At 32.2% G+C, this 14,466-nt stretch overlaps 1 protein-coding gene across 1 annotated transcript in view; it reads right to left on the bottom strand.

Moving 5' to 3' along the window:
• The window catches only part of LOC107706577 (serine/threonine-protein phosphatase 6 regulatory ankyrin repeat subunit C-like), a 51,296-nt gene that overhangs the window by 24,360 nt on the left and 12,470 nt on the right, over nucleotides 1-14,466 (bottom strand). Inside the window, exons 3-10 of the mRNA XM_016510334.1 lie at nucleotides 13,977-14,072; nucleotides 13,443-13,556; nucleotides 11,454-11,558; nucleotides 9,346-9,444; nucleotides 4,364-4,465; nucleotides 3,176-3,277; nucleotides 2,771-2,869; nucleotides 1,107-1,307 (exon numbers count right to left, since the gene is read on the bottom strand). Of these exons, the coding sequence (XP_016365820.1) occupies nucleotides 1,107-1,307; nucleotides 2,771-2,869; nucleotides 3,176-3,277; nucleotides 4,364-4,465; nucleotides 9,346-9,444; nucleotides 11,454-11,558; nucleotides 13,443-13,556; nucleotides 13,977-14,072 (918 nt within the window). The remainder of the gene's footprint in view (nucleotides 1-1,106; nucleotides 1,308-2,770; nucleotides 2,870-3,175; nucleotides 3,278-4,363; nucleotides 4,466-9,345; nucleotides 9,445-11,453; nucleotides 11,559-13,442; nucleotides 13,557-13,976; nucleotides 14,073-14,466) is intronic.

Below are 14,466 nucleotides of genomic sequence, written 5' to 3'. Positions count from 1 at the left end.
ATAAATAAATACAAATAATACAAATCAAATGACAGTTGTTTATCAGTAATCCTAAAAAATCTGTGATCTGCGAGCAGCTGACCGACGCCTCCTCTGAGCTGTTGATCCAATCAACGTTTAAACGCCGATGAAAGCGGTAAGAATTACGTGAAACACTGCTGATGTTCGCGCAGTAGTGAGGGCTCTTTAAATTTTGGTGCTGTTGTGAAGACGCATGTCACGTGACAACATCAACATGGCGGATGTAGTACGTCCGAATTCCATTCATACTACTCTCATTCATACTATATAGAACGTACTTTTTTAACGGTCGAGTAGTACGTTCAAATTCAAAATGTAGTACCTACTAAGCAGTATGCGATTTCAGACGCACCCTCGGACTTTTATACAGGGGATGATTGGGGAACACAGGTGACATCAATGGAACGTAATCAAACTAAACGAGGACAGGAACATGACCAAATGAGGCAAAACAGGAACTGAAACACATGACTAAACAGGTCCAATCCTGACACAGTTTTAGTTTGCTATTTTAGTACATCAGTGTGAAATGTTGCTCAACTACCTGAAATAAAATAAATCTATATTTTATTTAATTTATTAATATTATATTTTATTTCAGTTAACACTTATTTTATTTCAAGTAACGGAAATTATTTTTATGGTTTGGTTGTTTAGTGTTTTTTTTAGTTTAGTATTTTTTCTTCATGCGTCTACAAAATGTTTATTAATTTTTATTTCAGTTTAAGTTTCAGTTATTTTAGTAGTTAAACTAAATTAACATAAGAAATGCTGTATTAGCAACTAACTAAATAATAAACCTGACTATTGCATTATTAAAATCAAAAGTTGTATCTGTTAATATTATTTAATGAATCTGAGCTAATGCAAACTAATAATGAACAGTTAATATATAGATACTGTAACAAATGTATTGTTACAAATGTATCATTGTAAGTTAATGTATGAACTAATGAGGACTTATTGTAAAGCATTACCTCTTTTTATTTAAATGTAGTTATGATGATTCTTTTAAATAACTCCTCACTGAACTCTGCTGGAAATGTCTTCATGATAAATCAGATCCGTACAGGATCCGTTTTTACCTTTCCTCCTCTGAGCTGCACATTTGCCCCGAATCCCAGCAGCATCTGCACCACCTGCGGCTTGCAGTTCTCCACCGCGATGTGAAGCGCCGTCTGTCCATCTTTAGCCGTGGCGTCCACATGCGCCCCCTTCTGGAGCAGAGCCTTCACTACAGTCGTGTGTCCTCTCTTAGCCGCTGCGTGAAGACAAACCGCCCCTGACTGCACAACATCACACAACATCCAAACACGCACAAGAACACATTATAGAAATAAGATTAGTCACAACCAAACCTGAAAACAAGATCTAAATAGTTATAAAATAAAACAAGATTTGGAAGTCCTATAATGCAAGGAATTCAGTTTAGAACAAAGTATATCATGCACTGCATTTGCAAAAATATATAAAAATATACAATGCAAATCTCTAATGCAACTTTGGTGCATTGTAATTTTGCACTATGGGAATTTTTCAAAACAGCATTGGATTGCATCATTCTGATCCAAAAATACTTTTTCAGATGATCAAATTTGGATTAGCAGAGCTTTAAATAGGGTCACATATAAAAATATAGGCTACTAGATATATAATGAACATTAGGCAGAACAATCAGCATTATGCCACATTAAGTGCTTTAATTTGACAGAAACAGCACAATAAAATAATATAAATATCCCCTTCTATTTTCAGTTTCTTTAAACAGTGAGATTTCTTATCTGACCCACAACAAATAAATAAAAATGAACAAATATACATGCAATTGTAAGAAACCACTTTTGACTGGCTCATTGTATCCCTGAAATTAATATACAGTGATAATTACAATATATGTAATATACTGAATATTAAAATATATTCTTAAATTTAAATTTGACTTAACTTTTTTTTTTTTATATAAATAATTTTTTGAATTAAATATATTATTTTTTGCTTGATATTGACAGTTGTTTGGGGGATTATTATTGTAAATGTTTTATTTTTTTCTTATCTACTTTATCACTGTAATGCTTGTTTGCATAATTTCATTTTGTTCCTAAAATCCCTGAATCCGCCAATTCGAAATATTAATTACTACTACAGGTGCATCTCAATAAATTAGAATGTCGTGGAAAAGTTCATTTATTTCAGTAATTCAACTCAAATTGTGAAACTCGTGTATTAAATAAATTCAATGCACACAGACTGAAGTAGTTTAAGTCTTTGGTTCTTTTAATTGTGATTTTGGCTCACATTTAACAAAAACCCACCAACAAATTAGAAACACTTTTCCACAACATTCTAATTTATTGAGATGCACCTGTATAATAGTATATAAATAACACTAAAATTAAAATCATGTAGGATTTACATTTTTTAAACAATTTTCTTTCAGAAATTGCTAGTAAATTTAGAAATTATTACAAAGAAACTGCAAGTTAACACTGAATTAAACATGACATATTGAAGCAGAAAGTCTGAAATTGTATTTTCTTGTAAAACTTACTCCAATAATGTTTTCTTATTTTAATCTTATTAAGCAGTTTTGAACAACAAATACTGAAGGTCTGATCCAGAATCAAAACCTAAAGAAACCTTCAGAAACCATTCTCTTCTTTTGAACAAACAATTTTCAAGATCTAATCCAATCTTCAAACTTGTAATAATCAGTCTACCAATAAACTAATTTCACAGATGTGTTTAGTACCTTGTTGGGCATGTGCAGCGAGACGCCTTTCCTCAGTAGCGTGAGAGCGGTTGCAGGGTGACCACATTGAGATGCGATATGCAAAAGTGTGTTGCCGTCCTGTACGGGATCATACGGGAGATTCACTAGAAACATCTTCACAGAATACAACACTGTGCTCAAATTTGCACTCAAAGTCTGCAATCACAAATCAGAGATCTCAATATGGATTCAAATATTTCTCATCAAATGATCTCAGCTGCTCCTCCTTCATTTTATACCTCCGTACACTTAGTTTAAGATGATTGACTCATTTGTGTCTGTTTTTCTTAGGCATTTATTTAAGTTTCAATTGATCAAGTTTAAACTTAATTGAGACTTTATTTTTGCATTTAAGTAATAATAAATGATTTGAAAGCAGATCACCTTTGTTCTTGCTAACACACATGACCTGAACTTCTCGGTGAGGATCTCGACTGCACTGGTGTGTCCCCGCTCTGCGGCGATGTGTAGAGGAGATCTGTCCATCTGAAACAGAGGAGAACAAGAGATTAAAAAAAAACAACAACAGAGACATAAAAATGTAATTAAACAATTAAAAAACAATAAAACACTAATTGAAAATTAATTCAATCATAAAAATATTCAAAAATTCAAAACAAAAAATGGAAATAGAACACTTACTAAAAATATCACATTAAAATGTAAAATAAAAATAATAAAAATAAAATGCATACTGAAAATTAATCATAAAAAATGTAAAATTAAAATAAATAATTGTAAAAAACACTGAAAATTATAAAATTATAAAATAAAACAATAAATCAAAATAAAACTCATTCAATCACAAAAATGTAATATTAAAAAATTAAATAAATAATTGAAAATGAATTAAAATGACAAATATGTAAAAAAAAATGTTTACATGTTAAATTAAATAAATGTTAACATGTTAAATAACAATAAAAATAAAATGCTTACTAAAAATTTAATAATTAAAAATGTAAATAGCAAAATAAACATTTAAAAAACACTTACTGAAAAATATATATATTTTTCTTCTTCTGCAAATTACTGATGACATTTCTCCCAAATTTTAAATAAAAATGTTGTCATTTAAAGCATTTTTTGACATTTGGTCAAAAACAAAAACAAAAAAGATGCCATGTTTTCCGACATGTTTACCATACCAATGCTTTAACTTCAGAAGAGTTAAGAAATCAATATTTGGGGGAATAACCCCGATTTTCAATCACAACAAATTAACACATTTGTTATTTTGACCAATTGTCATTTATGCAATAAAAATGCTCTAAATTAAATATTTTTATTTGAAATTTGGAAGAAATGTTATCAGACCCTTATAGAATAAAACAAATATTAACATTTTACTCAAACCCATACCTATCAGATTCAGTAAATCCAGAGAATTTTCAAGAGGTCTCTTAATTTTTTCAGAGCTGTATATTGTATTATATAATATTAATATATAGATCAAAGGGGTTCGGCTGACAATAACATTTGGGAATCCTTATAGATAAACATGCAGTCTTTATTACCGAATTGGCTGTTCAGTTATATATAAACATAATAATATAATGTTTTCAGTCTCACCTTGTCTAAGATGTTGGGACTGGCCTTGCAGTGGTATAAAAACTTCAGCATGTTCTCGTCTCCTTCCAGAGCAGCGATGTGCAGAGGAGTCTGCCATTCATTCTGTAAACAAACAAGGCATCATGGGTAATTACCTCAACACCACTCTGTCCATTCCAGTTAAGAGAAATCGCACAGAAATGGAAACACAATGTTTGTATTTCAAACAGCAGCACAACATTGACTCACATGTTATTAGCAAACCTCAGTTTCTTCTTATTGCTCTCCAGGTTACCAATAGCTGTTGCATAATATTCAAGGCATTGATGTTTGCCTACAAAACCACCACTGGCTTTGCACCCCTTTACCTAAATATACTACTTCAGAGTTATGTGCCCTCTAGAAACTTGCATTCTGCAAGTGAATGGCGTATTATTGTGCCATCCCAAAGAGGCACTAAATCACTTTCACAGACTTTTACATTCACTGTTCCCTCCTGGTGGAATGACCTGCCCAACTCAATCCAAGCAGCTGAGTCCTCAGCCATCTTCAAGAAACACATCTCTTCCATCTACACTTGAACCTCCAACACTAGCACTCTCTATTCTATTTATATTATATCTACTTGTTTTCTTTTTATTTATTTAAAAAATGGACCCTCTAACACTAGCACTCTCTATTCTATTTCTATTCTATCTACTTGTTTTATTTTTATCTATTTAAAAAATTGACACTCTAACACCAGCACTCTCTATTCTATTTCTATTTTAGCTTAGCTGCTGTTCCAACCAAGCAAAATTGATTTGTTTAACCCAAACTAAAGAATAATAATGTGCATTTGATTAGATATAACTGCAGTACAAGATTATGAGATGCATTATTTGAATGCTTGGCCAAAGAGATGTGTCTTTAATCTAGATTTAAACAGAGAGAGTGTGTCTGAACCCCGAACTTTATCAGGAAGGCTGATCTTCTTTGATTTGGATCCAAATCGAAGAAAGCACAGATTGAGTGTAACTCATTTTCACTATGCTTTAGAAAATATAACCCACTCCTCAAGCATCTCATGTTAGCAAAAGTGTCATTATGTCTCCAACAAAACTAAAAAAATATGAACAAATATGTCGACAGGTCCTTTAATATTCATGACTTCTGGTCCTATCAAATGAGCAGTTTTCATCCTCACATCCTTCAGTGGTTTTTATCCTCACATTTGATTTAACAGTATTTTTTATTTTATTACAGTAATTTTTTAAATATTTTTTAAATTCCTAAAGTAATTCTAGGTAATTAATAAAATTACTCAAAATTACTGTAATGCACAGGAATAGAGCCAGCTATAATAAAATTACAATTATATTTATTAATTGTCATTTGAATAATTAATAAAATTACAATTATATTTATTAATTGTCATTTGAATAATTATGTAAAATTTATTACAAATTAATTTTTTTGTTACTATTTTTAATCAAATGACAAATAATTTAAAATAATTCCTGGGTACTAGAAACTGTAGGTACTTAATAAAATTACGCAAAATGACTGTAATGAACATGAATACAGTATAATACAATTAAAACATCAATTTACTACATAAAATTAAACTAAACGGAATGTTTCCTGGGCAACTAGCTAAAGTTTTTTGTTTTTATTTTATTTTATTGTATTTTAAAGTAGTTAACTTTAATAACACTATGAAGCCCTTAACAAAATTACTAAAAAATCAATTAAAATGAAAACTGAAAGTGTAAAAATAACAAGTAATTCAAAATTTAAAATAAATCAATAAATAACTACAATAGCATATAACTAGTAGTAAAATAAAACACGTTATCTGCACAGGATGTGGCTAAAGTGATCAGCAATCACACCGTCTATCTCCATTTACACAGGGATAATTGTCACGGATGTTTTTGAGATTTTCTTCCCCTTCCTTTCCTTCCCTGGGGGTAAGAAAGCACCATTAACAGGGAGACAGAATTGGTGAGCAATCAAAAGGGGCCAAAAATGTCAACAAGTGCCTTGGGTACAAAATCTGCCTTTTCCTTAATCAAAACGCCTCCAAAATCCAATGGAACGAAAGGTCTAGTGTGACCGCGGCTTTAGGCTAACTGGCTTGTCATAGCACTAAATGTGTGTGTGTGTGTGTGTGTGTGTGTGTGTCCACCTTATGAAGATGAAGCACCCGGACACTCTCTAATGAATGATGAATAACTGATCAGAAAGCACTTAAACGTGAATCTGAAACTCAATCTGTGCTTTCTTCGATTTGGATCCAAATCAACTACCAATTCAGTCCCTACCAGGGTTATTATCATTTACATTATAACATTTATTTTAGTTAGTTATCTAGGCAACATTTCTCATTTTCATTTTTTTTAATGTTGGGATGTAATGGGATACTATTATAGTTTTTATTAATATTTTGAAGTAGTTTTTGGTTTTACATTTTTTGTTTTCATTAAATTTTTTCTAAAATTTTGGTAACTTTGTTGTTCAGTTTTTTAAAGTGTTTTTATTAAATGTATTTCAGTTAAAGTTACTTTAGTACATCAATGTTGCCTGGAGAACTAGCTGGAATAAAATAAGCTTGTTATTTTTTATTTTATTTCAGTAAAAGTTTATTTCAAGTAACAAAGGTTTATTTTATGGTTTAAGTTATCTATAATAACCCTGGTGTGGAGCAATATTATGATGCAAATAATCATCCATAAGTGCTGTCTGTTCATCCGTCCCTGACCTTTAACAGGACAAACATTTTCCTCCATCCACCCTTCAAACTCACTCTTCACTCGTTTCCAAGCCTCACAGAAAACTCCAGACCGCTCCAGAAGCAATCCCAGCTGTCACAGCAGACTTTAAAGGTAACGCTCAGTGACAGAGTAGGTTGGCTTCTTTCCTGACAGTTCAAGGATGAAGATTTTTGTGTGCAACTCATTTTCACTATGCTTTAGAAAATATAACCCACTCCTCAAGCATCTCATGTTAGCAAAAGTGTCATTGTCAACAAAACTAAAAAAATATGAACAAATATGTCGACATGTCCTTTAATATTCACGACTTCTGGGCCTATCAAATGAGCAGTTTTCATCCTCACATCCTTCAGTGGTTTTTATCCTCACATTTGATTTAACAGTATTTTTTATTTTATTATTATTTTATTTTATTACAGTAATTTTTTTTTAATTCCTAAAGTAATTCTAGGTAATTCATAAAATTACTCAAAATTACTGTAATGCACAGGAATAGAGCCAGCTATAATACAATTACAATTATATTTATTAATTGTCATTTTAATAATTATTTAAAATGTATTACAAATAAATTTTTTTGTTACTATTTTTAATCAAATGCCAAATAATTAAAAATAATTCCTGGGTACTAGAAACTGTAGGTACTTAATAAAATTACGCAAAATGACTGTAATGCACATGAATACAGTATAATACAATTAAAACATTAATTTTATGTACTAAATTGAACTAAACGGAATGTTTCCTGGGCAACTAGCTGAAGTTTTTTGTTTTTATTTTATTTTATTGTATTTTAAAGTAGTTAACTTTAATAACACTATGAAGCCCTTAACAAAATTACTAAAAAATCAATTAAAATGAAAACTGAAAGTGTAAAAATAACAAGTAATTCAAAATTTAAAATAAATCAATAAATAACTACAATAGCATATAACTAGTAGTAAAATAACACACGTTATCTGCACAGGATGTGGCTAAAGTGATCAGCAATCACACCGTCTATCTCCATTTACACAGGGATAATTGTCACGGATGTTTTTGAGATTTTCTTCCCCTTCCTTCCCTTCCCTGGGGGGAAGAAAGCACCATTAGCGGGGAGACAGAATTGGTGAGCAATCAAAAGGGGCCAAAAATGTCAACAAGTCCCTTGGGTACAAAATCTGCCTTTTCCTTACTCAAAACGCCTCCAAAATCCATTATCTCACTTCTGTCCATTAACTCCGTCCACACTTCTGCCATTGCCTTGTGTCTTTTCTTATTAAAGCTCTCAGTGAGATCAAATCTGTTCTTTTATTCTGTTCCTGGCTCTCACATTCTGGTTAATCGACTGTATAATAATGGTGGAAACTTCACAAGCTAACTTGTATAACAGAAACCTGGAATGCAGTTGCAAGGAAAATAATGTCTAGATTTGATCTAATCTTCAATTAAGTCACATCATTAGACAAACATAATCTGCTTAAACACAAATTACACAAATTATAATGTTTCCATTCAAAAGTATGTGAATCCTCAGGCTAATGACTTCTCCAAAAGTCCACTTGAATCAGTAACACGAAAAAAAGACTTTTGCGTTCCCTAAGTTTATTAACTAAAACTAAAACCATAAAAAAAATATATAATTTTTGATTCTGGAAATAAATATACAATAACTGAAATATATATTTAAAAAAATTTAAAAAACGAGAAATGTGTCAACTAAAGTTTTAGTACTAAAATAACAAACTAATAATTAGAAATTAATAAATAATATATAGACATACTGAATTAAAAAATTTATAAAAACAAATACAAAAACACATAATAAAATGACTAAAAATCTAACTGAAATTAAAGTGAAAACATACTGTAAAATATAAAAATAAAATACAATTCAAAATTCACGAAAACTATAATGTTACAGAATATAATTTCTTCTAAAATAACACTGTTTCGCTATTGGCCTGATGTGAACCATTACTCAAACTAAACAGATCTCAGAACATCTACAATTAATAACTTATGACTTGCTTTAAACTAAAAACAGTCACAAAACCATCTCTGAAAGCCTTGATGTTCAACCGGTTTGGTAAAATCATCTGTCCATCAATCAAAGGTCAATGGCCAACAGGACACAGACTCAAAGAACCGGACAAGTCAACAACAGAGAAGCCCTTTGAGCATGTCTTTGCTTGTTGTTTGTGTGTGTGTGTGAGTGAGTGAGTGAGTGAGTGAGTGAGTGAGTGAGTGAGTGAGAGAGATTCTTACATTCTGAGAGTCCGGATTCACCCCAAACTCCACCAGAACTTTGGCCATCTCAACATCTTTCCGTCTGCAGCAGATGTGAAGCACAGTGTCGCCGTTTGCCTGGAAACACAATTCAATCATCAGAATGCAAACCAGATACATCATGCTGAGATGCAAAATTGGGTCATATGGTTTCAAAACAATGGCCAATCACGATTTTGAGACTACAGTGGTATTGATTCTGGGTTTGATGCAGGGTTATAATCGTCAACTAAACTAAAACCATAAAAAAAATACAATAAAATAATAAAATAAAGGTTAAAGGAGACTCATTATGCCCCTTTTTAGAATATGTAATGCAAGTCTCAGGTGTCCCCAGAATGTGTCTGTGAAGTTTCAGCTCAAAATATCCCATTTATTAAATCATTTTGAAAATGCCTATTTTGAGCTGCTGGTCCCTGCCCCCTTTTACAAAAAAGGGCTGTGCCTTTACAGCTCATAACTCAGATACTCTGACAAAAACATTTGTTTGATTTTGATTATCATGTCTATCGCACTGAAATCATGCGTTATAAACCATATCAGTTTAAACTTCTGATATAGTTTTCTGAGCGCACAAATCCGAAGCATTTGCAAAGAAAGCGTCTGTCACACGGCATGTGAGTACTAAACGAAGTTCTCTTTCATGTCTAATTGCACTTAAAACTGTCAAATACACACAAGTTTTTGTTAAAAACACACGAGTTACAAAAACAGTCGGTTATGTCTGTTAAGGTAAACAGCTGGGAAAGAAATCACATGTTTATTTTAGATCTGTGTGGAAGCAGTGTAATATACAGTAAATAAATCAATAAATCCACTGCTCTCTTATCTCCTCTGAGGCTGGAACTCTAAATAGTGTTCTGTGCTCGCCTGTGCAGCCAAAGACAGAATAGTTAGCATGCTTTGCTTGAACTTTCGCCATGGCATTAGAACTGGTACACCTTTGTCCCTTGCAAAAACACAATGGCGGCACCATGGGTGGAAACGTGCAGATCAAGGGGCGGTAATATTATAATAAGGTCCCCTTTCTACGTCACGGGGGAGCGAAATTGGAGCAGCTCGTTTTTTAACAAACTTGCTTATCAAAGCAATGTTACTGGGTTGTTTTTTTCACGTTTTGTGGGTTGGCAGATGCACCGGGGACCCGATTATAGCACTTAAACACGGAAAAAGTCAGATTTTCATGATATGTCACTTTTAACTGAAATAAAAAATAAAATAAAATAAATTTAATCAGATTTTACTTCAGCTAGTTGCCAAGACAATATTTCTCATTTTTGTTTAACCTGAGGTACTAAAACAAATAATACTAAATAAACTAAAACTAATAAATAAAAATTAATAAAAACAATACAGTATAAAGTTAAATGTGAGGGCAAAAAATATATAAAACTGAATTAATTCAAATTAACAATTAACAAAAACTCTAATAGTATTTGTGACACTAAAAAAAAATAAAAAATAACTTAATGACTCTTAAAATGTCAAGTAGCTTCCTGGATATTGGAGGTATCAAGCTGACTTTGATTTGGTGAACAAAAGGTTTTTAAAATATTAATAATACTGTAAAACAACATTATCTCACTGCTTATTTCTAAGGAAAAAATAAAACGATTAGAATTTCAAGAAATAGAATTTACACGAGCCATTTTCCATATGAGCTGCATTTTAATGTATTTTTGAACAGCTTAATAGATCTAGACAAAGAAAAGTGAACTGACCTATTTAAGAACTAGAGAGCTTCGTTTTGAGTAAGAGATGAGTGCTAAATTTCCACTGATGACACTTAAAACCAACTAAATCAACAAATGTGGTAAAACTCTGAAAGTGAAAAACTGAAAGTGAACCATTGCAGTTTTATGATCAGAGTTTCCTATTCAGAACTTTTTTTATTTGATTAATCCTAAATTACAGTACATTATGCTATAACTGAGAACATGTTTGTTAACTTCACAAACGGCATTCGAAAATAATATTAACAAGTTGTTTTGCATTACGGTTACTTATTTGACTTAAATAACAACAAAATAACTTGATTCGATTGTATGAATGCAATCTTCAGGTTTCGAAGGTCATGGGATGCTTACTGCCTTCATGGCTCTGAGCTGCGGCTCGGATTGGCCAGAGAGGAGTTCCCGAACAATCACAACATTCCCAGCTTCGACAGCCAGCAGCAGCGGAAGGCAGCCATCCTGGACAAAGAGGAAAACGGCAGGGAACATTTGATCTCGTAATGAAGAACATCTACTTCTCAGCTGTATCCAACAATTACAATCATATGACAACACCACATAATCTGCCCATTGTAGTAAATATCCTGGTTTTAATGAACTAATTGTAATTTTTACATTTAGTCATTTAGTAGATGCTTTTGTCTAGGGCTGCCCCCTAATAATCGACTAATCCTTAGTCGACCAGAAGAAGCTTGGTCGACCAAAATTTTATTAGTCGCAAAAAAAAAATTTCACAGGCGAAGTCGCGCAGTCCGTGACGGACAGATCGTTAACGGCTAGTCTTTGGTAATACAGTACTCGGGCAGGACATCCAAACGCTCGCCAATCATTCATCGACCTCAAATATGGCTTATCATCTGAAATATGTAAGTATTTGCAACTTTACATGGCCGCTCAATCTAATGTTAATCTAGAGAAATGTGTGCTATTCAAGTGTCTGTGTGAAGTGTGGAAGCTAAACAGTAGCGCTCACTTTACTCCGTCATTTTTGGTCATACACATAAAAGTAATACATCTTTTGAATCTGTAAAGACTCTACGGAAAACAAATTCTCAAATTATGTAATCCGAATGAAACATGCACACAGGCGCATCACTACTACGGAGATGACGAGTCGGTTTCGCCGACTTCATCTCTGAAGCTGAAAACAAAGAAAGCACTAGTTTATCAAATTATTAAAATGTTAATGCAGTCTCCTTACTGTTTTTCCCTGACACATTCATAATCATTACTTCTGCCAGTGCGCTGTAGCAAGCTTTATACGTGCACTTGAGTGTTTATTAGGCTATGTAGGCAATTAAAGGCCCAATATAATGATTTAAATGGTTTATTAATAAACGTGCGATTAGTCGACTAATGCTTCAAATGAACGACTACTAGTCGACCAGAAAAAACCTTAGTCGAGGGCAGCCCTACTTTTATCCAAAGCAACTTACAAATGAGGACAATAGATGCAATCAAAACCAACAAAAGAGCAGTAATATGTAAGTGTTGTGACAAGTCCCGGAAAGTCTAATGCAGTGCCATTTTTTTTAATAACAAGTAGATAAACTAGAAAAAGGATAGAGAACGCTAGTGTTAGAGGGTCAAGTTTATTTTTATAAATAAAAAGAAAACAAGTAGATAGAATAGAAATAGAACAGAGAGTGCTACTGTTAGAGGGTTGATTTTTTTCTTGTCTTTTAATAAATAAAAAGAAAACAAGCAGATAGAATAGAAATAGAACTGAGCATGCTAGTGTTAGAGGGAGTTTTTAATAAATGAATAGAAAACAACAAGATAGAATAGAAATAGAATAGAGTGCTTTTGTTAGCATCAAGTTTTTTAATAAATAAAAAGTAAATGAGTAGAAAGAATATAAATAAAATAGAGAGTGCTATTGTTAGTCAATTTTTTAATAATTAAAAAGAAAACAAGTAGATAGAATAGAATTATAATAGATAGTGCTATTTTTAGAGTGTCAAGTTTTTTAATAAATAAAAAACAAGCAGATAGAATAGAAATAGAATTGAGAGTGCAAGTGTTAGAGGGTCAAGATATTTTAATAAAGAAATAGAAAAAACAAGTAGATAGAATAGAAATATAATAAAGAGTGCTAGTGTTGGAGGGTCAAGTGTAGATGGAAGAGATGTGTTTAGGAGTTTGTTGAAGATGGCTAAGGACTCAGCTGCTCGGATTGAGTTGGGCAGGTCATTCCACCAGGAGGGAACAATTAAGGTGAAAGTGATTTTGTGCTTCTTTGCGATGGCACTATAAAGCGCCGTTCACTTGCAGAACGCAAGCTTCTGGAGGGCACATTTTTCTCATATAATTAATCAATAAGCGTGATCAATGCTTTTGTACCTTGTCTGGTATAAGACGAGCATCTTTGCTGCTGAACTTGAGCAGAGTCTGCACAACTCCAAGTCCTCCGGTGGGTCGAGACGCTGCGTAGTGCAGGGGCAACTGATCACTGGGCTAAACATGAATGAGAATTCAATGAAATCAATGTGAGAATTCATGTGTTTTTGGACATTTTAATACTGAGCTATTCTTTGACATACATGGAGTACACTATTTAACTTCATGAGATTTACACACAAAATGCATTCAGAGGTCAATGAATAATCACATTAAAAGACTGTTCTACTGTTATATTGTGATTTACATTATTAAAAATGTGCAACGGTACGAAATGTGTGATTAAAGGTACGAAACAGACGTTTGATTGACTTTTAGTTAAATTTTTAATGCAATTAAATAATCCATGCATGTCAACATTAAACTATTAGGAACATTTGTACCAATTTGTTTGGTCTTTTACCCCTCAAAGAAACACATATCTCAATATGAGCTGAATATGATTATGTGAAGATAAAAGTGAACTGAACATCTCACCCCTGCTGGTAAATTGGGATCAGTTTTTCTGGCCAGTAGTTTGACGATCTCGTCTTTGGAGTGAGCTGCAGCGATATGTAATGCTGATCTGCCATCCTGATCAATAAAAACAACAAAAATAAACTAATTCCTACAAAAAATACATATCATTAAAACACAAGAGTGTAAAATATTTTATTGCAAGTAGTCATCAGTTGTATTCTATGCTCAAAATGTCTGTCAGGATGTATCCCTTTTAAAGTTACTTCTATTTTTCTTAGGCTTAATATACATTTTAATACAAAAAAAGTATAATATATATGTCTAATATACACTACCGGTCAAATATATGGGACCGGTAAGAATTTTTACATTTTTTATGTTTTTGAAAGTCTCCATATTAACCATTTTTCCCCACACATATGTGAAGTATCACAACTGTTTTCAACATTGATAATAATAATAATAATAATAATTATTGCTTCTGGAGCAAAAAATCATAATAATAAAA

The sequence above is a fragment of the Sinocyclocheilus rhinocerous genome, unplaced genomic scaffold (assembly GCF_001515625.1).
Source record: "Sinocyclocheilus rhinocerous isolate Xijiao unplaced genomic scaffold, SAMN03320098_v1.1 scaffold775, whole genome shotgun sequence".
Lineage (NCBI taxonomy): Eukaryota > Metazoa > Chordata > Actinopteri > Cypriniformes > Cyprinidae > Sinocyclocheilus > Sinocyclocheilus rhinocerous.
The sequence above is the reverse complement of the archived record's forward strand: the minus strand, read 5'-3'. Positions and strand labels throughout refer to the sequence as shown.